The 25,774-nt window shown below is 44.6% G+C and overlaps 3 protein-coding genes across 3 annotated transcripts in view; 1 reads left to right on the forward strand and 2 right to left on the reverse strand.

Moving 5' to 3' along the window:
* Positions 1–8,108, reverse strand: part of T265_03622 (hypothetical protein) — a gene marked incomplete at both ends in the record, with an annotated part of 9,570 nt that extends 1,462 nt beyond the window's left edge. Inside the window, 2 exons of the mRNA XM_009168157.1 lie at positions 1,547–1,610; positions 8,080–8,108. Coding sequence (XP_009166421.1) covers positions 1,547–1,610; positions 8,080–8,108 — 93 coding nt within the window. The remainder of the gene's footprint in view (positions 1–1,546; positions 1,611–8,079) is intronic.
* Positions 1–21,353, forward strand: part of T265_03623 (hypothetical protein) — a gene marked incomplete at both ends in the record, with an annotated part of 65,549 nt that extends 44,196 nt beyond the window's left edge. The window contains 5 exons of the mRNA XM_009168158.1: positions 9,672–9,818; positions 16,506–16,667; positions 16,754–16,971; positions 18,964–19,170; positions 20,665–21,353. Coding sequence (XP_009166422.1) covers positions 9,672–9,818; positions 16,506–16,667; positions 16,754–16,971; positions 18,964–19,170; positions 20,665–20,716 — 786 coding nt within the window. The remainder of the gene's footprint in view (positions 1–9,671; positions 9,819–16,505; positions 16,668–16,753; positions 16,972–18,963; positions 19,171–20,664) is intronic.
* Positions 13,544–13,801, reverse strand: T265_03624 (hypothetical protein; the record flags this gene model as incomplete). The annotated part of the gene is made up of 1 exon (XM_009168159.1): positions 13,544–13,801. One exon carries the CDS (start codon positions 13,799–13,801, stop codon positions 13,544–13,546), a length of 258 nt encoding a protein of 85 aa, XP_009166423.1.
* Positions 21,354–25,774: the final 4,421 nt, after the last annotated feature.

Here is a 25,774-nt window from a genome sequence, read left to right on the forward strand (position 1 = left end):
ACCGAAGTAAAAGGATTCGAAAAACGACTTGGGAACTTGTAGACTTTATTTCGACTTGAGCGCGTGAAACATGCAATAGTTTGCCAGCTTCAGTGTCGTACACGTTTTTATGTACGGTGGCCTTTCTAAGAAAGACCCCCTTGAGAACCGGTACAAGTGGTCTCTATTTGAGGGATCGACAAAATCCCCAGCTTTATGTGACAATAGAATGTACCCGAGATAAAATATTTCTTTCGGAAATGTGTTATCAGTTAGTATCTTTTGTCGTCTGTCTACTTGGTCCCAAATGGAATAAAATTTCCAGACGATGGTTGATAAAAGTGAAGCGCCACCATAGACCTAATTACTGGTCGTTGGTCAGATAGCTTTTGATCTGTTTGCCGACCTAATTACTTGTTCACCGAGTCTCACTGAAAAAAGTAGGTGAGGCAAATACACTCATTTGCATAACAATTTGATTTTCACACGAAAATCGCCTGAGACCCAGCTTAATCTCCCGTTCATGATGTTCTTCAGCTGAATGTGTTGCGCCAGGGCGCCTCATATTTTAGTTGGTATGATATTCTAGATATCGCAATTAATTTAAGGGCATCATAGACAAGAGACTCCGCTGGTTTCAGTTGAGCCTCCGATGAGAACTAAACTGGTGTGTACATGAGTGTACTTGCAAAATTTTGTGCAATTTGGAACACAAGTTTGATGGGAACTCGCGGACTACGCCTATCTGATGAGCCCCAAGAAGCGCGAAACCGATCGTGGGCTGTCGAATCCCTATGAGTCATGTGTTACGTTTACAGGTTACTTATGGTTACTTGTCATTTGCTGCTCGAGCTATATGGTTAGTCGACAGATTCATCACGGGATGAGTTTTCACCTTCAGTAAAGTAATGTAAAGAATTTCCCGAAAATCCGACGCTGACCAATTGACCAACTATCAAACCACTGTTGGCGAAGATTAGGTTTCACCTCAATGCCGATGAAGTACGCTGTCGGAATTGAATGGAACTAGTCAAGTTGTTGGCGTGTTGGTGTTTTTCCACGCCTGAATTATCAGCATTCATTCACCTTGTAGACAGCCTTGGTGATAACCGGCCTGGCCGTAGCATTATTATTTTAAGCCAACACATTGATCGGATTTCGGACGCGAGAGACTTCTATGGAAATTTAAGTGAGAACTAAACAGACATTTTGGTATAGAATATTCCACTCAACAGTTACCAATGCGATTCAAGAGTGTGCAAATTGTGATGCACATCACTTAAGAGGTATTTGAGGAAACTGCAAGTGAAAAGTACTATGGCCTAATTAATCTTCAGTGTAACTGTAACTTACATCGAGAATCGTTCAAGTCTCCACAGTAGCTGATCAATGTCTCTCGATGAACTTTCGACTGAACCATACTATCTTCATTTTACCGTTGAGTGACACGAACGACGTGATCGTCTAAGGACCTGGGTTGTACAGCCACAAAACTGAGCTCTCATTGTGTGATATAGCCCAGAGTAGTAGGTGGACGCAGCTCTAACCTCAAAAAAAGGTAACTCACCGTCGGTCGCACGCTTCTTCGTAATACCCCACTATTCTTTTGCATGATTTTATCACATATGTTCCTGTAGTTTATTCACAATAAACATAAACATTTAAACTTTCTGATGTGAGGAACTTAACAAATGAGGATGCCAACGGGGGTTAATCGGAAACCATTTGGTTTGCTGGACTCGACCGTCAGGTCTACCATTTGACTCTCTAAGGTTGCATTAAGGAGCCCGATTCAAAAGTACGTACTGACTGGCGTGACAGGTTCAGATGATGTTTCATTTTGGTTGGTTGTTTAGGAAGTGTCCGCTTGAACGTAGATGTGAACTCGGGACACATGCCTGGATGTGTCTCGACAAACTCGGAAAGTACAAGGTTCCGATCTCGTCCGGATTCGGGAACCGTTTTCGCTTCTGCGTTGTGTACATTTTCGTCATTGTCGTTTGGACCGACAGTTTACACTGCACTAAATGGGCAACATTAGGAAGCAATGTATTGGGCTGATCCTCGTGAAGAATCTATTGGAAACGATTCACGCCAACATTCTCGAATGAACAAATATGGATTTTTGACCAGCAGAGAGTTTCTATCCCGCCTGCCCTAAAATGCTGCTATGGGTGGGGTTAGAAACGCTTGCCAACTTAGGCCACACCCGTCTAGTTGCAAGCATAAAGTCGAATCAGACGTCAGTCAACTTTGAAATTATGCTCATGACTTAAGCTCAGCAATCCTAACACAGACAGTTTAGTCCCATGAGAATTATTTTCTTTTCACCTGAGTGGCGCCTTCTTTTAGTTAACAATGTTTGGTTTGTTTTAGGTTTGTTTCACCTCGAGATATCCCAGTGGTTAAGGCGCGTGGTTCGAACGCAACCTCGGTATCTTAAACGCTGTTGTCTAGGCCTGAGCCACCTGGCTGGCAGCTCAGCCCTAATGCTTCCTTCGGATGGCATGACAACAGGGCACCGAAAGTGTTGCGGCTGAACAATTTTTTGATCATCTGTTACCTTATGGAGATGATATCTGATCACCGGCGATTAGCCGCAGCTTTATTTGAACAGATGTCACTTTTCGCGGTAGACTTGATCGTTCGGCCTTGTGTATCATTAAGAATATGCACGGATTCTAAAAGCTGGGTCACACGAGGCTTCATGTCCTCATCAGATAGATGTGTTGAACCGGACAGGAGTCCTCTTTTGTCAGGGATTTCCTAACAATCCTTGAAAGACATCAACCGCTAGTTAAAACCAAGTTTTCCGAGCTAGGAGAACCGGTCGGCTACACAAGGTCTTTTGGAAATCAGTCATGTCTTCTAACCGTTTGATGAGTCCCAATATGAAGAACAGACCTTACTTGGCCGATCTCTCCGACACATGATGAAGTATTTCTTTGAAGACCCGGTTGACCAAAATAATTTGAATTTAGCACAATCCACTGTAGCATCTGTCGAATGTCTCATTCTTTCCAGTGCTTTACAGCCTCGTTACGGGACGTTGGTCATAAATAGGATGGAGAAGCTACAGCCGAATGCATTACTGGCAGCTCTGCTAGTGATTTTCGAGTGCATACACAGAAATCACTCGACCTCAGAACGATCACTCACTCCTTGACCCGTAAGACCATATCTCTCAGGCTCAAAGAATGATTTGCCCAGACGGTCAGTCAGATTTCGGGCTCAAAGGAGCCTCGTATATGCACAAACGGGAAGAGCGAAATCAGAAAAGTTGGCACAACTGGTGTAATCGGAAAGCAATAAAGGTGGTTTCAACTAGTCCGCAAAAGAAAACCCAAGTAGCCATCTCACCTAAGAATAATTTTCGTTACATAATATGCAATGTGAGTCAGTGCCTAGGTCAGTGAGCGGAATATTTTCAGCAACAGCTTTTTCGTTGCCGCTTCCTCTTTATCCACATGCTTTCTTGGGCCCGCTCAAATCCAGCCACTGTTTGTCACTTCAGTTATGAGACGCCCCCCCCCGTCATACTACAGCTACCACCTCCTCTGATGTTGTGAAGCCAAACTGCGGTAAGTGGAGCGGAGCTCTGCTAAGCTGAAGGTACCAGTCGTTTGTAAGAGCAGTCCTACTTCAATGTCCGATCTGATGACCCTGAACGCCTCTAATTATCCCATCGGCGATACCTTCGTAGCATGGCGAGAACCAGCTGACTGTAGCATGTACACGACGAAACGGTGTGCGAACGAATGCTTCGTAACGAATCGAAATCGCCAAAGCAGCGAATAAAGCTGGATAGATTGCGGTTTTTCAATCAGGTGTTCCGAAGTCCTAACTGCCTTTTACCAGAGCAAGTCCTTCCCATTCCAGATCTTTGCCAAGAAAAAACCACGGGAACAGGCCATGACATACCAATGTGAACTGAGTGCATCGTTTTCGAAAAGTTCGGAAAACAGGAGGTAGATTTATTGCTGGGTAACGTTTCGCTTTTGGCACAAAAAGCCTCGTCCGACCAAGTGACTAGGTCGCAGTCAAAATGCGATATGCATGTCTGTGAAATGTTCGCACCTCCCTGTCTGTGGCCCACGCAATTCTCCTTGCACACGACTGAAAGCCCTACAGGGTGTATCATGTAAATGTCATGTTTTCGCTTGCTGGCGAGACTATAGCTGAACTTGGTAGGGTTTTGACTGCTGGGCTTGTGTTGCGTAGGGTTTGCAATAGGCAATGTTACGTTTTCTTCCATCTCAATTAACTAATTCACTTTTGGCTTCCGGTGCATGCGACCTGTGAAGAACAGGAGACCCATTCAGGGATTTGTAACAAGCAAATGCACAGTAATTGGTCTCAATCTGACACCAGAAAGCCACGTATTTGATGAATAGGCACTCATGAGCCGCGTATATTACTGGGGCATCAGTTCGGCCACAGTTAGTTAAAATCTGTTGTGGATGACTGACAGACAGAGTTTTCGGTCTTGGGTGACCGGCTGAGTAAGTCAGACCAAACCATGAGCAGTTCCCGTCGCGTTGGGAAAATGTTGAAGGTAGTTGAACAGTGCTATTGGTGACTTTTCACTGGGTATAGAGTACAGGGTAGAAAAACAGGGAACCACTCAACATTATGTAATCAGTGTTATAGGTACCGACGAGATAGCTAACAATCTAGATAAGTGATACTTCCTGAAAAACAGGTTGGATGTTGCTTTTGTCTGTTTCTTTCGTGTAGCTGCTACCTCAAAATTAGACTATCGTGTGATTCAGAATATAATCAGAGAAAACATCTTGTGTTGGTCATTCATTCGTGCAAACTCACAAATAACTTGATCGCGGTGTGCACGCCCTAAATATGATAAGTTGTTTCCGTCCAGATGACTTTCATTCCCAAAAGTCGGCAGTTCTGACCGATCCTACAGCCTCCGTCCCGTGCGAGAGAGTTCACCTCTATTAGTGCTCTACAAGTTCACTTGAAATGCACCCCTCCAATTGAACACGAGGCTATGAACAGTATAGTAATTAAAGTTGGCGTCTTTTTTAACCTCTCGTCCAGTAATCTTGTTAAGTTATTCCTGATCTGTCAAAAATTACCCTAAGTGATGTCACTTGTGTAAGCTTTTATCTGAGTTTGATCGCCTTTGTAGCCTTTGGTGTGGTTTCTTACTCCTAGTCTCTTGATCAACCCCGGAGAACGATAACTGTTAGAACCGATCATGCATTCTCTCCTTGAAAGCATATCTTTTGGGATTCACATTCCTTTGGAACGATTGGACATATTTTAATGCAGTGTTGTAATTGAATGCTGTAACACGAAGAAGAAATCAAATCGAAGTGTCTTCGTATGCTTTCGGAAAATAAAATGATCTTTTTTCAGAAAGGCGAAGGATATCCGGTAGATGTATCTAGCGGTTTGTACAAATTTTGCTGTGTGGTTGGAGACACACGTTGAATCACCGTTATCCAAAGTAGACCACTCAATGAACAAACGGGAAAATCCTTCAAGGTCTTCTATGTCCTCTTGTCAACTGAATATGATTTCCGGTCCGAGCTCCGCCTTCCACTCATTCGAAGTGGTCTGTGTCCTCCACTGCTTCAAGGTTGTCTGTCGTTTTAAGAATGACCAGTTTATATCCCCAAAAATACTTGGCATATTCTTCCGATTTCAGATTCTCTTGAAAAAGATGGAAGATGTTGCCGTGTGGCCTGTTTTCGCTCCTGGGTTTTACTGATGTTCATTGTACTCGTCTATTGTTGTTATGATTTTCTCAGTTTTATAACGGTAAGGAAATGCTTTCAGTTCTTACCAGCCGTAGAAATCACTCAATTGGGATCCAGCCTGAGAGTCCAAATTCCATGAGTCATATCATCCGAGAACTAGAAGATGAAGCCGATGAAATTGAGCAACATCACATGTTAGTTTGCTTCCTATCCTTTCAGCTTTTAACTTCGTGAAATAACGTAGCATGGTGTTTAGTCACCCGGTAGATACCTTCTAGTGTTACCTTGCAGTACTCAGTGACATTGAATGGAATGCAAGTACCTGAAATCCAAGATGCGAATAATACTAATCAATAAACTCCCTCCTAATTACTCTTCTACGGCTGTAGTCTTGAATATAGTTTGCAAGACCACAGAGTTTTTATTGTCACACCCAAAATGTTATGCCTTTCCTGTCCATTCGACCATAACATACCGCTAACACGCTTCCATAGTCGCATCGCGAACATTTTATGCTTATAGTTGTCTATTCACTCATCCGGAACAGCGCTGTTGAGAGTCTTCGCTTGAATGATTCGTTCCATTACGCCACATATACCAGCACGAATTCTTTAGACTCTCAGTCTCCTTCCGGCAGGCCTGGGGCTTTAGTTAATCCAGTAAAACCCCGAGAATCGGGTTCCACGAGGGAACACACTAATCATCGACAATCCACACTTTCGTCCCCCTTCAAGCTCATCAGGTAGGCGCGCTCCCCGAGTTTCCATCAATCTTACGTTCTACCTGAGCACCAAATTACGAAGTAGTTGAAATGCACTCATTTACACACTAATTTGGTTTTCGCGGGAAACTTATCTGCATTTCTGCTTAATCTCTCGTTTATGATATTCTTCAATCGAATGTACTGGACGAAAGCTGTCTCATGTTTCAGGTGCGTGCAGTATAGGTACTTAACGGAACATACTACCACTGATGAGCCCCAAGAAGGGTGAGACCGTTCGTGGCCTATTGAAAGGCCTTCGGTAACCTCATGAGTAGTATGTTCCATCAAGAAAATGTACTGCGATATCTCGGGTAGACTGAAACTAAAACATGAGGTGGTATTTGTGCAGCGCATCCAGATGAAGAATTTCATACACGAGAGATCCAAAAAACTCGCCTTTCCGTGAGAATCGTAATATAGTTGCATCTTCCTTGTTCTTACTGTCAACAATAACGCCAAACTTTCGACCTTTGTGGTTACTACAACCAAATGCCATTCGCAAGACGTTATGGTGTGTCAGCAAATGTCCCCGGTTTCCTTGTGTCTATCCTGCGGTGCTTGCACTGGGAGCGCTTTCTTTTTGTAAGAGAGTAGGACAAATGTTATCAATAGCTTATCCTGATTCGCGGTAGAAGTATAATTCGCGCTTTCTTTTTGTAAGACAGAGTAGGACAAATGTCATCAATAGCTTATCCTGATTCGCGGTAGAATGCTGACGGTAGCGGTAATCACTGACTGTTGCCTTGGTGACCATATGGGATGTGCAACTCTATGCGGGTGGGTAATAATTTAACGCGCCTCCCGAGGCATTGTACCAATCTTGTTGATGAAGCGTTTCACCACCGTTCGTTTCCGTCAGATGTGTTCTAGGCGTGTGCGCGCACACCGTTCTGAAGGTCGTTAACCCCCACTCCTTTTATGTCTTTTCCGATGACTGTCTCACTTCAGTCCCTTCCGTTTCTCGTTTCTCTCCTTAAATTGTTTACCCTTGTTTATATACCTTACCGAAGTGGATCAACGGATGTGCGGAGCTTGGCGAACACTCCGTTGTGAGTTGAAAGTAAACAGTTCATGAAGAGACTTATCCTTATCGTGATATGATGGTTTGCCCACCTCCATAACCCATTAGGCTTTGCCGAAGAGTGTACGTGGGACTCACAGAGCCTGTCATGCCAATTTGGCTATGGGTGGACTTCTAGCTAACACAATCTCCTGGTTTTACAGAGTGGGATTTGGGAACTGTGTAGCAACTCGCTCCTTAAAAAAAAGTAGACTACTCTGACGGTTCTACGCTAAATGCCGCTCCTTCACAGTTAAATTTCTGAGCCAAATACTTTCATTGAGAGCTCTAATCGCCCTCCTGTCTAAGTGTAGACGCCTTGGCAGTATACCAGCCCACGTACATCAATGAATTGCTCATTTACTAATAATCCTGTGCCATATCGGCCGCCGCGTCGCCTAACTGCTTACAACAGAGCGAGTAAGCGAAAACAGACTGACGTTCCCCTTCCTTCTCTTTTGCATATTCGTTCCCCCCCTTCGCTTATCATGTTGCTAGGCTCATCTCCATAGGCCCATTTTTAGGGACTGATCGATTCTTTCGCCGACACTTACCTTGGCCGTTGTAGACACTTCGAAATCATTCTTCGAGCACTTTCACTCAGTTCACCTGGCAATGTTTAACGTTCGCACCCGGACAACAGAGTCCTCTCGCTTTGTGTGCTGTGGTCGCTTTCTATTGATGCGTACTCTTTGTCTACAACGAAGATTAGAGGCCGATGGACGATTGATGAACTGACTTCCCCATCGGTTTCATCTCGCTTCCGGTCGCACCCGTCTGGCGATCCAGAAGCTGTTGCCGTCTACAACGAAGATTGGAGGCCGATAGACGATTGATGAACTGACTTTTTCATCGGTTTCATCTCGCTTCCGGTCACACCCGTCTGGCGATCCAGAAGCTGTTGCCTCTGGTTCTGCCCGTATTGGTATTGTTCTAAGCCACCGAGCTGAAGGGTCACTGGTCGAATGGTTGACCGCTGAAAGTCACTTATGCGTGAATCGTTTGACAAGGTCTGTGAGAGTATCCCTTATCTATTTTTCTCAGCTGCTTACGCTCTGATATTCTAAGGCAATTTTTACTATGTTTTGAGCGCATTGTTGCTTCGAACTACAAGCTCAGATATTGTTATGGTTGTCGGGGATATAAATCCGCAAGTAGATTGTCTGAACGGTTCTAAGGCCCAACTAGGTAACTATTTTGGACTGGAATCGAGACGAACGGACGATACCTGACGTTTCAATTATATGCGGATCATATGCTGTTCCGGTTCAACAGTAACTTTCGAAACAATCGAAGATACCTGGATACATGGTGCCCCCACGTGTGAGTGAACTTCCAACACAGAGAGACCACATCGCCATTAGCTCTAAGTGGTTTGGTGGATCCAGTTAGCTGAAAGGATGTAGGAGGCGGGAAACTCCGGGTGTGTGCGTTGACTATTCCAGCTGATACGCGCAATAGACCCAAACAGGCCTCTGGCTTGCAAAACAATCGCTCAGCATACAATTCGCTTGTCTTTAGAAAAAAGAACGCCTGAGTCGTTAAGTTGAAGATTTTCAACACCTACCGCTGCCCACGCGGGTTCTCGATTTGCAGTGGATCCTTGCCCAGTGAAATTGCAACCCTCGAGGACCTCGGAAGTTAGCCTTTTGTCCCTCCAGCTTCTATTTGATTGAGACCGTTAGTATCACGTTTCTGAACTTAACAGTTTGCGCTCCAAATCACTTTTGGTCCCTGTTTACTTTGGACAATATAATCTGAATGACTGAGTTTTTGGATGGATACATTTGTTACGTGTGAGGCAGAGTAAAAAAGACGCGACAGTAAATCGCTGCGCACAATAATATTCTTCGTCAAGTTTGTTATTATGTGTTACTTGTCCCGGTTTTCTACACTTTGGTTCTGAGCACTCACGTGACCTCTATTTCGGATTCTTTTTGGTTCCATTTTCCTGTCATACCGTCAAGCTGCGAATGTTCGAGCCGGCTGAACTCTACACTAAAGCATGGTCACTGTACGCTTTTCACATTGGGGCTATTAGTTATCATTTTCTGTTTAGTCCAGTTTCTAGAAGCCTACATTACTCTTCCGTTTCTCGCTAACTGACCACATTATCCTGATCATGTTTTACCGCTTGCTGGTTTAGAGTGACAACGACGGTGAGACCAATGACCCAAAGCTGGAGAGACAGGTTGAAATCATTCGCAATTTGGTTGATTCCTACATGAAAATAGTCAACAAAACCCAACGTGATATGGTTCCCAAGATTATAATGGCTGAACTTGTCAATGGGGTAAGTAACGTCCGCTTGATCCTCATGTAACCACCGTATGAGCTGTGTCCAACTGAGTTCATTGAGAGAGTTCGTTGAAAGATTTTGTTGCACGATACCACTCCACCGAATCATCCCATCGTGTTTGTTCTTTGAGAGTAACCATACCATACCAGCGCAACCATACCATCCCTCCTGTTCGAATGATCTGGAATTGTTCCCATCTACCGAAGATTACTAATACAGTTCAGCCAGCATAGTCGCCGTATGTCGGCTTTCATCCGAATTCGCACGGTAGACTATGATCAAAACGTCTGCCTTGGGAAACAAAATTTAGTGGAGCTGATCACTGCCTACCCGGTTCATACGCTGTTCGATCAGGTTATACCCGAAAACCCACAATGTAACTTATTTGGGATCGATCACGTAAACCTCTGGACTTCGTCCGTCGGATCGATAATTCACGGTTGTTGCGACTGAGTTGTTGTCGCCTGGTTTCAATGTTAAACGCACCGTCCAGGGCTGGTTCGCTCTTTATGATGGAACTATTATTACACTGACCGATTTGTCTGCAGAAGTGATTCCAATGTATTTGACACGTGCTCGTGGATAGGATTACTTTGGGAACATTTCACCCCAGGTTAGTTTCACCGCCACTGAAGATAAACTGTTGTACGATTCCGTACAGTCAGATAGTTTTCCCGAATCCCGTCGCTAACAGGTTAGCTGTTTTCGATTATGCTGACTTGCCGTGTCAATTCACTCAGAATAGCCGAGAACCACTGTCCAGCTGTCTCATCCCTATCACAAAGAAGGACCATTGATGCACCGCTCGCGAAAGGCTCGAACTTCTGGCCTTCTGGTTGAGAATTGAACTTTTCGAGCCAGTAGTGTAGGCAACCCTACTCATCGTTCGACAGCGCAGGCAACTTGCTGGGATGTGAGCTCATGTGATTTAGTAGGATGTCCGTATGTGGGTTGATCACTTAGCTCGCCTACCGCCGCTTACTCAAGTCCTGTGCTCTGATTCCTTTCACTCAACGAATTCATTCACGAAATCCATTTGATCCGGAGTTTACTCAAATATGCTTCGCTTTTGGGTCACCCTTGGGTTGTTGTTCCTGAAGTCTGTCAATTGGGAGTGTCTGCTTATCGACAGCCTCCTTCCCAGTCATCTTATTTTATCTTGTTGATGTTCTCCCCCTTTTCAAAATTGCTTCACTTTGCAACGAACAGACGACTATAATCCCTCAATAACGGGGTCGTAAACAGTTCTGTGCACCTGTTCCAGGTTGAGCGTAACCTCTTTATCCTCACCTCCCCCTCCCTATCACTGACAACTCTGTTCTTTCTATCCTCCCAGTTTGTAGTTGATCTAAACAACAAGTGTCTTGGTAACTTGTGTGTCGGTTGTACTCATACACATCCGGTGCCTGTTGTTGTCAGTTCACCATACAAGTCTACCGCACACGTTCACGTAACTACCCATTCTGTGGCAGTATCGTCCACCTTCAATGTCCCAGGGTCGCCACGGCTGATTTCCTTTCACCTCACCTATTGTTTTATGTAAATTTTTCTCTCTCGCTAGTTCCCGTGTGTTAAGCCTCTGTAGGTACAGGGCGCGGCCTTCTACTGCTGACACTGCTATCTGTTTTCCTTGGTCTGGTCTAGGCATTGGGTAACTCCTATTGTCCATTCAGATCGATTACCCAATTGTTTTCGATCGATTGCCTTCTCAAAGAATATAGTAATTATCGCCAGTTACGCCTTGTCGATACACACACCCGTATTTGAATAAATAGCCCGGATTCTATCATTTTCAAACCCATGTTAGCGAGTGACACTTGAGGTTATGGTCCGCACGAAAACCTAGAATTGGCTCTTGCTCAGCAGCCGGACGAAATTTTCATGTATGTACTCTTGAGCCAACTTTATTGGCCAGTTGTACATATCAAATCCTAGTACCTTGTTGTTGGAATGTGGTACACTGCTAAGAGACGCAGCCGAGGCTGTTTTCCAACATCGGATGCGGCAAAAGTTGTGGGTGATGGAATAACGGGAGTGGCTTGTGGACCCTCTGGCCTCATACTTTCAAGCTGTAGTTCGGCCGAATCCCATTACTGACTGTGAAGGCTCTCACTTCATTTAAAACAACTCACCCGATATATTTAAATATTTTGGTACATCAAGGACAGTGTCACCTCAATGTGTTGTTCCTCTCTGTCATTCCCACTATCCCCATGATGGTTCTTCATGGTTCTCAGTACAAGACTAGCTTGGTGCAGACTTTTATTTTTAACCTCGTGTGGTTTGAAGACCGGAACTATCACCAGTTTGTTGCGCAGTTGCTAGGCTACGGCTCCACGCTGGCAGCTACACGTACGCACGGTCTCAAAAGCGCGCACGTCAACTGTCACTCCTTTCGTCACGCCTAAATAATCGGGTCCGGGTGGGGACAAACGGACCTAAAGAGATGTTCACTTGAACTAATGGTTATCGGGCCTTGGCCGTTGTCTGCTTTCCTGACCCACTGAGCACTTAATGAAACCCATAGTTTTCCTGGTCAGATGCATATACATGACTGGCATTGTCCAGGTGCGTGTTCAGTGCTTCTGGACTCGACTCATCGTACCATGCTTAACACCTCCTTGACAGTCTGGTGTGCAGAAAATCGGCTTTGTTATGTCACTGATGATTGCAGTTGGCGGTCGTGATCAGCATTTAAATATCATATACTATGTCTTCAGGGGAGAGGCATGTAAAAATCTATTTTTGTGTACACCTCACATTCGGTCTCTTTTGTCGGACAGATAGTTCCTCTGTGATTTACTTTCACAGGACCACGTGTCTTAGAGTTTATTGTGGCCCAGACCCATTACTCATCATTAAGCAGCTGTTTCATTGCTGGAGTGCATTAGCGCCGCACTCACCGGTGAGGTTCGAACCATGGCACAGCAGGTTATGTATCATTTTCTCCCCAAGCCTCCAACCCATTTAACCCATCGCCCGGCGGCTGAATATGGGGAAGGGGCCCCAATGCTCTGTTTCATGTTCTTTTCTCCACTGTTTAACCGCTGAGGATCAGTTTGTCTGAGGTTGTTTCGCACAGAGGCTAACATCTGCCATACTGTCTTGCTCGTGTGCGCAAATGTCCGGATCATTGAACAACGGGTTACCGCACCAATTCAACGACTCACTCCAGTACCACAACATAGTAGCCAGCCCAGTAAACCCTAGAGCAAGCCTTATGCAATTTAGTAGCAGATGTACAGTGAGTACAAGCAAAAATCCGACTTACTGGAGGTTGTATGCGAATGTTTCGGACCCAGGCTTTGTCCTTATTCTATCTGGTGAGGATCAGACTCAGATCACTGAGATCCGGACAAGGACCAAGGCCGTTTAGTATAGTTAAATTAGCTCGCTTCGGAAAAGCATGATCCTCGTAATCTCCGGACCGGCTTATAAATATGATTTTTACCCCATAAAACAGGTTGTTTTCTCATCTTAAGCCAAGAAGCACTGTACGGTTGTCTCGTTGAGAATTGTACATGCTTCTTCTACAGATTGCTGAGTAGAAGGATAATGCGCAAGATAATTCGTATACTGCCCTTCAGAACCTGTAGGAACGCGACGTCATCGCGTGATGGTCTTCTTCCACTACATACATGTCTCCTCCCAGCTTTAAATTTGCTCAGTGGTACCAAACTCCTGTGACCTCTGCATATAAACTAACCTGGTTCAGCCTGTTAATTAAGGTGGTGTGGGGTGGCGTCCGGATCCACTTGGCGTGGTGGATTGCAATATTTAGGGGTCAGTTGGGAGAACGATTGATGTTGTTCTGCCTCTGTACTCCAACAAGCAGGATATTCACTGCTGACCATCTCTGGTAACAGCAGAGTTGGATCTTTTTTAAAGATATAACGAAGCCTTTTGAATGGAGTGTTTTGTACCTTTGTACTCATATTTTTAGATGTTTTCTCGCCCTGTCTATCTACTTGAGCCATTCTGTCTGTACAATTTCTACTCCTCACATAAACCTTTCTCCATCACTTCTGATCATTCAGCTGAAGGAATACCTGGCCACTGATCTTCTTCCTGTCGTCTGCAGCGAGGATGTGGTAAGTAATGGCGATTTTTGTATTCTGTCATCTCTTCCTTTCAATTGTCGTGATGTCTCATTCTGTTCCTAGGCTACTGCTTCAGAGTCACTGATAATTTCTAAGGCCTATATTCACTGTAGTGACTCCAGGATTTATCCAGTCGTGGTTCTTGTTGTTGACTGTGATGACTTCTTACGAGGGGATCACTCTGAAAGCAAACCACTACCTTAGCGAATCCACAACGGTGACCCCCATCAGCCACAGCCTAGTATGCGACCCCTCTTTAAGTAACCAATTATCACTTTCTTCCAGTGGACCTCATACAGTGGGTCAGTATTCTGTGCCCTAGGGTAACTCGACGGATATATTACTTTTGACTTTACGATGACCAATACAATACACCCAAATACTAACGCGTTCCCAGGGACGGATTGCTACCAATTTCCATCAACTCCAGACTGGTTGCCTTTAATTTTCCCAAATCTCTTGTGAATGGCGTGTAAGACTAATATTTAGACGGTAAATATTCGGCACACTCGCCTACCAGGATGAAGTCCTCATGAAATTTCCTGCACTTGTCCTGATATTTGGCTGGAGGTACCGTGGGCTGATTCACGGTAATCATTTTGCCTCCGTCCGTAAAAATTCGACAGTTACAAAGTTTCACAGGAAACGGTGAATGAGTCTGCCAGATTTCCGAAGTTAGTGGTTGGAGATTCTGAGCGTCAGGTCAGAACGTGTAAATTCACTCGAGTGGGAATAAAAGATCGTTGGTACTCGTCTACCTCGGAAGTGCGTCTTTGTAAGGGCCAGATAGCCCAAGTGGTTACAGCGCGAACTTACTGATAGGAAGGTCCGTGGTTCAAACCCAACCTCTACCTACCTCCGTCCCCTGTCTAGGCTTGGACAATCTGGCAGTATCCCAGCCCTCGTGCAACCTGCGGGTGGCATGGTAGTTAGCCCCGGAAGGGTGCTGCAGCTGAACGCGTCTTTGTAATTATTCTCCGTTTATCTGCGATCCGAATCGGCAACCACCCCAGGATGTTGTCATTGGACAGCTCTTCATAGCGAACCAACACTTATTTCAACAGCGGAATCGAAGGGTATCATTAAGCTGGTGCTGTTTGACACCAGAACGCCGATATCACTTTTTTCACTTTCAGCCACATACCATTTCGAATCTGAGTGTTAACCATCCTAAATTCGCCTACTTTCCCCGTAAGACTGGCCTCTACAGACCATTCGAACAACATTAGGAGCCGTTGAATAATTATCTGGGGTTGGACTGCTGGATGGTAGCTCAGTCATTCCTTCGATTGTTATGGCACCTGCGCATTAAATGTGTGTTACAGATGCAAGGTTATTTCTTATTGTCGCAAAACAGTGTTAGGGTCAAATGCTGTGCGACATATTGGTAAAGAGAGTATAGTACAAATGTCTCTGTAAATTCTAGATTGAAACATATACATGTAAACTGGCGCTCCGTAGAAGAGTAACCAAAAGATGGTCAGTCTCTTTCCATTCGATCGGTCCCGAAGCACCTATCATCTCATACATTAGGCACAGTATTGGCCACTGAGGGAAGCTACTCACCCCAACTGAGCCCCGTGACACGGCTTGGCCATACTTGTTATTGCTGGACCCTCAAGGCCCAAAGTTTCTGGACTCAGAATACTGTTTCCACTGAGCACTCGCTAGGCCAACAATGTGAAAACAGGTGTTGGTTGTTCACAGGACGCTCAAGTGAAGAACGTTTCTATCCTAACTCGCAAAACCAAATTTATTTGTAAATGAGTGTACTTCGCTAATTTCGTGCAATTTGGTTTGAAGTGGAACATAAGGTTGACGGAAACTCGGGAACTGCGCATACCTGATGAACCCCAAGAGAGCGAAAACGGTCGTGGGCTGTCGAAGAATTTTCAGCAACTTTATGAGTAGTGTATTACGTCCATTCCACTGGTTCAAAAGCTAGGTCAGGAAAGAATTGCGTGTTTGGGGGTCTTCCGTTTCTGTGTTAGCGCTGTAAACAGCACAGATTTACCGTAAATTTGTCTGAATCTATGGGTATGTGTACAAAGTAGCTACGGTATTTGGGCAATCAGCCGAACTCTAAGTGGTAGCACCATCGATAGACTTTACTATTCTCGGACGCCGTTCGTATCGTTCAATCCTTCGGCAGCTGTACTCGGTTGGGGACCTTAGATAAAGTGCCGACTACCGTGCAGGTGTTTTTTACACCCTCTCAGTCACTGTCCTTCTTGTGTGTTCCAACCGATTTCCAGGTAGGTCGATAAAATCCAATTGCTGGTTGCGTCTTCGCACAGCTAGTAGCATTGTCGTACCTTTCGTTCTGTGTGCCATAAGTTGCGTGCATACCTGTCTTGATAGAATCAAGTTTCTCACTTTGCGTAACAGTATGTAGTCCAGTACGTTTTTTTCACCATTCCATACTGCTTCCATATGTGTATACTTTTCTAGTAGTGCGTCACCTTCACCCGTCATTTTTCGACCTCAGACGACTGTGTGCGTTACAAATCGAAAAATAGATAGCTTAAGTTTTTCCCTCTCTTCTTGATATCAGCACATATCTGTTCATATTTCATTCCAGAACTTACTTATGGAAGAATCCGAAGGGGAAAAGAACCGTCGACATGAACTGTTGCGAATGAATGAGGCGTTGAAACAAGCACTGGCAATCATACGTGATGTGCTGTCTAACACTAAAAGTGCACCACTTCCACCTCCCGTGGATGATGACTGGTTGGAACCGGTAGGCTTCCATCTTCCCCCCAGCTTAGTTTTGTTTTCTTTGGATTCTATAATTTTTTTGTAATGATGATTTTTATTTTTAAACAGGACACAACCCCTAATGGACCCGCTGGCCGACGACCACCTAGCTCTGGAAATTTCCCGGCTACTCAAGCACATCCACCTTATCGACCCGTTACCCCACCACTTACTACCATGGGAGGTAGTACGCCATCAGCTCCTGGTCGCCCGGTACCTTCGCGACCCGCTCCCAACCTACCTTCACGCGGAAACCCACAATTGCTGGCTGCCCCGCTTTTACCACAGTACGTTTGTGTGGATGGTACTTCTCAAATAGTGTGTATTGTCTATCTTGCCCAGTTCACCTTTACCTTTCATCTTGGCTTCATGATTCACGTTTTTTGGGCGACTTAAACAAGTTTCTCTTATCCATCTTTGGACACCTTTATTTCATTCTATATATGAGTAGGTATAGGATTGAGTACGGGATGGTTTGAATCCTTTTACAAGACAGTCAGAACCCTGCCACATTCGTGACTGCTCTTTCAAGGTATTGTCGGGTATTTTCGTCCAGTTGGTGCAATCGGTTGGCTGTCACTGATCTGATTGGTACAATAGTACTTGCTAGTTTGGAATTCAAACCAGCTCCAATGGTGAGCCCAAGGCTTCTTTTTCCACGTCAAGCCGTGTTCATTTATATTCTCGTCATTCTGTGGTCAAACTTCGAATTAGGTTTTTTCAAACTGTCTAGACTTCACTCTACCATGAACATCCTATACTTGAGTTGTCTTCAGTATTGCGGGCTTAGCGAGGATGATATCCGTTGAGTTATGTGTTCCCAGTCCATCATCCTCCAAAATCGACGGAAACACCGGCTCCGAAGTTCAGCTATGCCCGTGGTAGTGAGGAACTGGGTTCTAGTTCCTTGATTCCCCATTTAGAACCTTGGTGATACGTCTACCAGAGTAAACTTATGCCCCACCCATCCCCAATGACACTTTTCTAGATACTAACAGAAAGCCTAATCAGTGCAATAAGTTTTCACCAACCACTACTACCTTCATTCAATGTCATGCTTTGGTCTCCCATTTGCTGTCTCCAATCTATCAATACATCCCTTCCAAGGTTGTCTCACTTGTATGCTGTACATCCGCATCTTTTGTTTTTTCGTCCGTTTGCGTGCGCACTAATACTTAGCCTTTCTGTCTGTTTTGGGCGTTGCTATGCTCTGCACAGGGTTACCTAACCAGTATTTTAGAGCGTTTTCTATTTGGTAGGTGAAGCGTTTTTCCTGCTGCTGCTGCTGTTTAGTCAATCATATAACCAGTCGCTTGGCTGGAGGTGGTATTAAGGTTTGTACAGGAAGAACACTGTTGGAACAACCGCCCTGTCTCATTTCATTCCACCTCCCCCTCCCTATTCCTCATAGAAGTTACGTTTAATGGCTGGGTTACTTGGTTTTTTGTCCACCCCACCCTACTTAACAAATACTGCCACTTTGCCTTCATCCATCCTTCCTAACTAGGTAGCTACCGACTCCCTTGGCTACCGATCAAGCAACTGGAATGGTTTATGGACGTGCTGTTCGGCAAAATCACAATAATTTTGCAGCTGTTTCATCTTGGCTATGCTAGATTGCCATGGAATCATGGTGTTAAGCCGCCACCGCTACTTGGCTGACACATTCCATTCCTATCGAAACTTTTTGGTTGGATTGTGTGAGACGAAATCTCTTATGTTTTCAGCTTTTTTAGGATTGGATTGTACGGTAGATTGTATTGCGGACTGAAAAGCATATGACTCGGGTTCGATTCTTCGACCAGTCCCCACGCTGGCAAATTAGCAGCTGTCTCAGGTTTTCGTACTCCATACATGTCTTCCAGGAGAAAAAACCTATGATAGTAAACCTTGATTATGAGGGGAACTAATGGCTCAAGGTAAGACATTCCCCCGTTTAGTAAAGCAACTCGACCATTGATCGTAGTCTTGAACCAGCCAACACGATTGTTACTAGCCTACCTACAAGGACGTTTCATAACCAACATCGGTTGCCTTGCTAGATCACTCGGAATAAATATATCTTTCAACCCTATTTATCTTACACTTTACTGGTGCGCATGGTCAGAGGAAACATAGTAATGCCTAACACTGAGAAGTAAATATGTATTATTTCTAAGACCATTTGTAATTCATGGTGTCACTCAGATTTGGTTTTCCGTAACGATTCACCAACCTCATTTGCTTTTGCATTACCCCGCTCCCTCCTATCCACTGTAACTGGCTTACTCATTGTTCAGACGTTCTGGGCAGTTTGCAAATGGTGTGCACTCGTCGCACAGTACCGGTAATCTAGCTGGAATAGGTGCAGCATCTTACCATTCGGGTAGCGCGGGTGTCGTCAGTCAGGGTAGTGATCCTACCTGGAAAGCGTTTGATCCTCTACTGCAACCACCAGCACCGCCACCCAAGATTGGCTCCTTCGGAGAGCGTGTGGCCAATTTCGAGTAAGTCGTCGTGTTTCTCCGCCTCAGATTTGGCTGGTTTCCCCACCTGTCGTTCGGTTCGCATTCTCTACTTAGACTTCGCAATTTTTCATTAACGGATTGTGTCGGATGCATTTCCACATTCAAATTAATGACTCTGATCCACTTCACTACTTTCCTCTAAGTGTGTGGACGTTTAGGATATTTCAAGACCTTCGTGGTCTTCAAGGTACGTAAATGCATTCATTTTGTTAGCAGTACAGAAAATGATGTGCGGAGCGGAGGATATATGCCAAACCAATGTGCTACTGTAGTTTTTGGATTACTAGAGAGCGTTCTTATCAAAACTGGGTCAATGGTATTAGTTATGTTTTCCCCTCATAGCCTGCCTGATTGATGACATAAGCAAATTAGAGTGCATGACACGAATGAGCCAAATACCTGAGTGGAATTAGCTTGGGAGCTACTACTTAAACTCATGACCGATGGCATTTGATCCCTAACACACTCATCATTCCCGCCAAAGGGGCAATCGCCTACTCCTTGCGAGTCCCGGAAATGTGAGTCCCATCAAACGTGCCCACTCCAGATGACGTCTGTGGGCATCTCTTTCGATACACCGCCATCGCTCTATTGATGCCGTTAGTCCGATCCACCTCTCCGGACCGAGCAGACGTGGACTTCTCTCCGCTTACCTGGAAACACTGAGAGCTTTGACAATTAACGATGTCAATGTCATTCGTGCTTTCAGTCTCTCTCCGGTTTTTCTGACTGAGGTTAATGATCTTGGCACCCCAAGTGCATCCGTTCGGCTGGTACTGATTTTCTCCGCCATGATTGTCGCTCCTGTTGAAAGTTTTTATTTGAATAAGTTGAGATAATTTCGTGGTGATGAAACTCCTGTGTTCTACACTGTTGTTGTTTTCAGTACGGATGATGTCGTTGTTGTGGTGTTGTCCAGTAGTTCTACCCTCGTCATCACCGTTTAAACAAACCTCTTCTGTTACTGGGTTTGGTTATTTCAAATCAAAAGGGTGGCTTGAGGCTCAAATTTCATTCTGATTATATCCCACTTGTCTGTGCCGGAGTTTGAAGTCAGGAGCTCCGATATGCCGGACAGTTTGCGAATCCGAACTGCCACTTTGAAGAGATGAGCATGTTCGCACTTCGAGCGATATGGTGATACCGGCCAAGTAGATACACTGTAGTTAGAGAGAACTTGGATCCAGTGCTTGTTGCAGTCTAACTAGGATTCAGGGAAGATTTCTTAAACAAGTGATGTGAATACAAGTTGTACAAATCCTGCAACCACTCATGAGTAATCCCCAATAATTACTTTGAAGCGGTGGCACGCCCTTCTCCGATTTGCTTGATCGGACCCAATCCGCCGTAGAGTTAGTACACCAATAGGGATTTCTGTTCTTTAGTAACGTCGTCGACAGTAGTGAGTAGATAGTGTTTCGTGTTTTTCCTTCATATTTGGAGTGCTGTGAATTTCATTTCTTTCCTTCACAGACGACCGGCCAATGTTGCGTCCACCCCGCGAATCCCGCCAAGACCATCGTGAGCCTCTCTTGCCCCAACAAGATCCCAAGATTTCAAATGTGATTATGAATGCGACCCACTCTACCCTGCCAATTTTCACTGGTACCTTGCGCAAGTGTGTCTCTGTACTGTCATCATCCTATCAAGTGTTTCCAACCCCACATCAGTTCACTCCAGAAATGTCCTCGCTCAACGTCCCTCACCAATCCGGTCCAACTTCGTCTTTCTGGATGCGAGTGGTTTTTTGCAAACTCTTTTATACAATACAACTTGCTCATTGTCTCCGCATTGATTGACAATGTTTTCAGTAGGAAATGGCCTGTTTAATTTTATTTTCATCGTCTGGGACCAGTTGTCTCAGACCGGAAAAGCTGTGGGAAAATGACGCACTAACCATGGTGACCCAAATCTGACGATAGCACGTCCGTGCGTATACTATTTTTCAGTCTCCTACTTTCTAATTTCAACCACAATGCCCACTTCGATACTCATTCTCCCTCGCGCACCGGACGGTCCTACGCGCACTATATATACGAAGACCATCTCATTTTTGTTTTATGCACTGCTGCCTATTGACTTACTGGTTCCTGCTCATGTTTCACCGACCCACGCCTACGCACATCCGTATTTTGATATATTACCAGCACACTTGATCTTTAATTACGTTTGATACTTTATCCAACCGGCGTTTTTTACTTACATGGATTCATTGGTTGGTTGCCTTTAAATTAAATTAATAAATTAAATTGGGACGAGGTGGCCCAAGTGATTAGAGCGCGAATTTACTGACTGGAAGGACTGTGGTTCGAACTCGACCTCTGCCTCTCGACTTCCCCTGTCTAGGCTTGGACAACCTGGTAGTATCCCAGCCCTCGTGCAACCTTCGGGTGGCATCGCAGTTAGGCACCTAAAGAGTGCTACAGCTGAATGTTTCTCTTTCTTCTGTATTTTAATTGGAGATTGGCATTTCTACCATATTTCGTCATCGCATTCGATTAAATGCGCTAACTGATTAACTCTCTTATTGGGGCTTCAACTGACGCAGTTTGGGTGACTAGAGGAACCCGCTAGAGTATCGTGCAAACCGTGCTTCGGTTAATTCACTATGTTTTGGTTCTCTCCGTTCCGGCTCAACTGAATGCGTCTAAATTTCCAACTTATCCGTAAGATGTCTTGAACAGGATGTTGAGCTACACGATGGACCTCAAATATCAAAAACAAGATGTGAATTGTTAATACTACACTACTATTGAGAAATAAATTGAGTCGGGATGCGGATGACAAACCTCAGTCACTCTTGTTTGTCTGCTCATAATAAGCTAAAGAATGTTGTTTTGGTATCCAACATTCAGAATGCTTGCGAACATTCGGAGATCCCATCTGCATGGATCGCGAAAACTTAGCATCCCCTTCCAAACAAGGCGGCTTTTCAATGTCTGCTTAGCGTGCTAACCAGTGTTCACTTAATGCTCGATGTGGGGCGGAATTTCGGAACATGTGATGATGATCGCAGCAAGTCTACTAGATTAACTGTCGGCTTCAGCTCTGCATATGCCTATTTGGTTCCGTCATGTGCCGAGTTACAGTCTGCGGACAAGATCGTTGATTTCCGTTCCAATTTCGGAGTGGTGGAAACCTAGACATGTACGGAAGATACATAGCGAAGTTGATGTAACGTGAAGTGGGCTGTGTTGCTGCCGTTAGACCTTCAGGGTGTGATCCACCTGACCCTTCTTGTTCATGGCTGAAGATAATGGAAAATATAGAGGCCAACCAATGCCAGTATCGTTTGTGATTCCAGTTTCTTTCCAGATTTTCTGACTCAGTGTTGGAGCTGTAGGAACCCACATGTTCATAATAGGGTAGACTAAAGTCCACGTCCCAGCCACATTTTTCTACGTTCCGCCATAAGGCTTCGTTTAAATAATCTGGCACTAAAGGAAACTACTCACAAGGTTGCTGAAATCTGGCACTAATGTTGGTCACTGGTACGCAATCGGGGGTTTTTGCAACTGGGCAAAGTTCCGCTCTTGACATAAAATCCTCGTCAGATCAAGTGACCAGGTATCGAGGCAGACGGAGAACCAGTCAGCGGGGCTTCTTCTGATTAGCACACTAGACCAATGTCAGTTGAAAAGTCTAGTCGGTTTGTGTGGTTCCCTTAATCTTACGTTCGATCGGTTGGGGGAATTTCAAATCATTTGTGATCGGGTTTGGGTTGTTGGTCTTCCTGTTCAAGGTGATTCACTTTATGATTCACCTTGTGTGCCACTGGTAAATTTTGTTGGCTTGTGTAGGTTTGCAAGTGCTCAGACTGAAAAGTAGTTAGAGTAGTTGAAAACTCTTCGACAGCCCACGACGGTTGTGCCCTTCTTGTGGCTCATCCGGCAGGTGCAGTCCCCCGCGTCTTCGCCGGCCATATGTTTTAATTGAACCCGAATTACACGAAATTAGCGAAATACGCTCATTTGCATACCAATTTGGTTCTGTCGGGAGACTCACCTGGAACCCAGCTGATGTTTTTAAGCAACCGAATATGCTGCACCAGGCCGCCTCATGTTTCAGTTGGTACCTGATGAGCCCCAAGAAGGGCGAAACCGGTCTTGGGCTATTGAAAAGTTTTCAACAACCCTATGAGTAGTGTGTTACGTCTACACATGTGTCATGATATCTCTGATATCATGACGGCCTGGCTCAGCACATTCAGTTGCTCAAGAGCTTCATAAGCGAGAGATTTAGCTGGGTTCCAGGTGAGTCTTCCATCAGAACCAAATTGGTATGCAAATGAGCGTATTTCGGTAGTTAGGTTGTATTTGTAGGTGTTATTTAGCAATCCCTTCATCGAGTCGGGTGTTTTTTTTTTCGGGAAATCAGCTCCTCTTTCTCTTCTATAGACATCGAGGTAACTGGACGAATTCCGTCGACCTTTTTCAATTCAGAGCGCATTCAAAAGATCTACGGATGCCTCACCAATAGTTATGTCCGGATACAATCCTGAAGTTGCATCATATTGTGTCGTACTTTACACTCTCACACTTCCTGACTGTATGTCTACGAGGGGTTCACTCTTGAATCCTGAAGCTCATCGGAGTTTCCAAACAACTAGTCAGGATACCGGCACACATGAAACCGTATTAAAACCAGTAAAGCACAGATGAGCTCACAAGCCCGTCATCGTTGGCTTATCACTGTAAGTCTTGAGTTAAGTATTTGAATCACCCCGTTAGTCAATCAATACTTTCTCCTCTGCTGTCTCAACTAAGCCGGCTGAGTAAGGCGAAGCTGAATGTGCAACAGTTGGCCTATAGGCCACAAAACAACTAATCATTACTCCGGTTTGGGGACTTTTTCTGCCCATCCCAAGGGATCCAATGAGGCTACTTCCCCCAAAACATGATTCAACAACAAAGTAAGACGAAATTCATTGTACGTTTTTCAAACCTAGGTTCGGTACAAAGCCATGAAAAGTCAGGTACCCAGCTTGGGATTGAAAAAGAGTACAAGATCTCAATGTAGTCTAAGATCTTTAGTACGGTAACTGCGAGCATTGGTCTTTGTAGAGTTCCGTAGGCCATATGCTGTGAATTTTTGCACATGATAAGCAAATAAATCACTTATTAGAAGTCTATGTATGCAAAAATGGCTACCTAATATTCAGCTAAGTAGTGTTTTCAACCAGGGACGTAAGGATTCCGTAGAACTTAATCGGTCCATTCTCGTGGAAGTGAGGGAAGACCGCTTATCACAGATAGGGGGTTATCCCCAATACCGAAGAAGTAAATGTGTTTGGACACTGTACTTTGTGGATTTATACTGAAAAGTTTTGAGATTCATTGGTTAATCTAAACAGCTTAAAGCTACCATCGCTAATGATAGCGTTGGTCAGGAGGCAAATGAATATGAACCATTGCTCAAACTTCGAAGTTATCCTATTGCATTCTTGGCTATAGATGCGTTTGCCAGTTTTGTATGGTACAGTCATGTTTGTCTACCTGTTTGCTCATATATTTCATGTGAAGATGTGCCCTACTAATTGTTTTAGCGAAGCAAGATGACAAATTTGTCTTGTCCATCTATCCCGAAAATCCAAGAGACACGCTAGAGGGGCTATGTATTTTTGGGAAACTATCAGCAGTGAGCATCTTAGGAATTTTTATAAAGGTTCGAAATTTCAAACTTGTAATAGCCACTGCGATACCTTGAATATAAACTGTCACACGAGAGGTTGTACAGTTAAAGATGTATATTTATCAGCTGACGATGATGATTAGCAGGTAATGCGGTGCTAGGTGCTGGAGACAATTTGGAAATGTCAGCAACTCAGTGGACTTCCTTGCATATTGCGGAAGATATTTGCTGACCTCTACACAGATGATATGATAGAATGAACAATGTAACAGTGAAACTTTATGATTGCATAAATGCCGTTTTCTTATTCTGGAGCAGTTAACTAATGTTGGCTGTGTTTAGCACTTCCTGGTTTACCTGAACTGTTTCCCCATTATACGGAATGACAAGTGTACCAACCTATTCCTTACGGGTTTCCCTATACTGGAGACAGTATCTATCTCACTTGCCGCTTAGCCACTATCAAAGTCTAGTTGAACCTCGATTTGGACTGCCATTCGACCAACTTCTGTGCACAGCGCTTTGACTCGACTAAACGTGGATGAGACAACACTGGGGTATGCCTACCTAGGATGAGCGGGTGAGTGATTTAAGACGCAACATGCATCTGTTCGTTTTGGCTAAATAGCAGAATCAAGTCTTCCATAACTCATATGTGAAATGGCTCAGTGGTTAAAGCGCGAATTTACTGACCGGAAGGTCCGTGGTTCTAACTCGACCTCTGCCTCTCGACTTATCCTGTGTAGGCTTGGGCAACCTGACAGTATCCCAGCCCTCGTGCTTCCTCTGGGTGCCGTGGCAGTTGGGCATCGGAAGGGTGCTACAGCCAGAAAGTCAGAAATAAGTCAGAAATGAGATGAACAAGATTCAGCTAGACTTTCATGCCTTCAACTTTTTCCTCTGTCGAGAAGTGAACCCGTTCCGAAAGTGTTACATCCAACACTAGCCACTG

Source organism: Opisthorchis viverrini (assembly GCF_000715545.1).
Source record: "Opisthorchis viverrini unplaced genomic scaffold opera_v5_55, whole genome shotgun sequence".
Classification (NCBI taxonomy): domain Eukaryota; kingdom Metazoa; phylum Platyhelminthes; class Trematoda; order Opisthorchiida; family Opisthorchiidae; genus Opisthorchis; species Opisthorchis viverrini.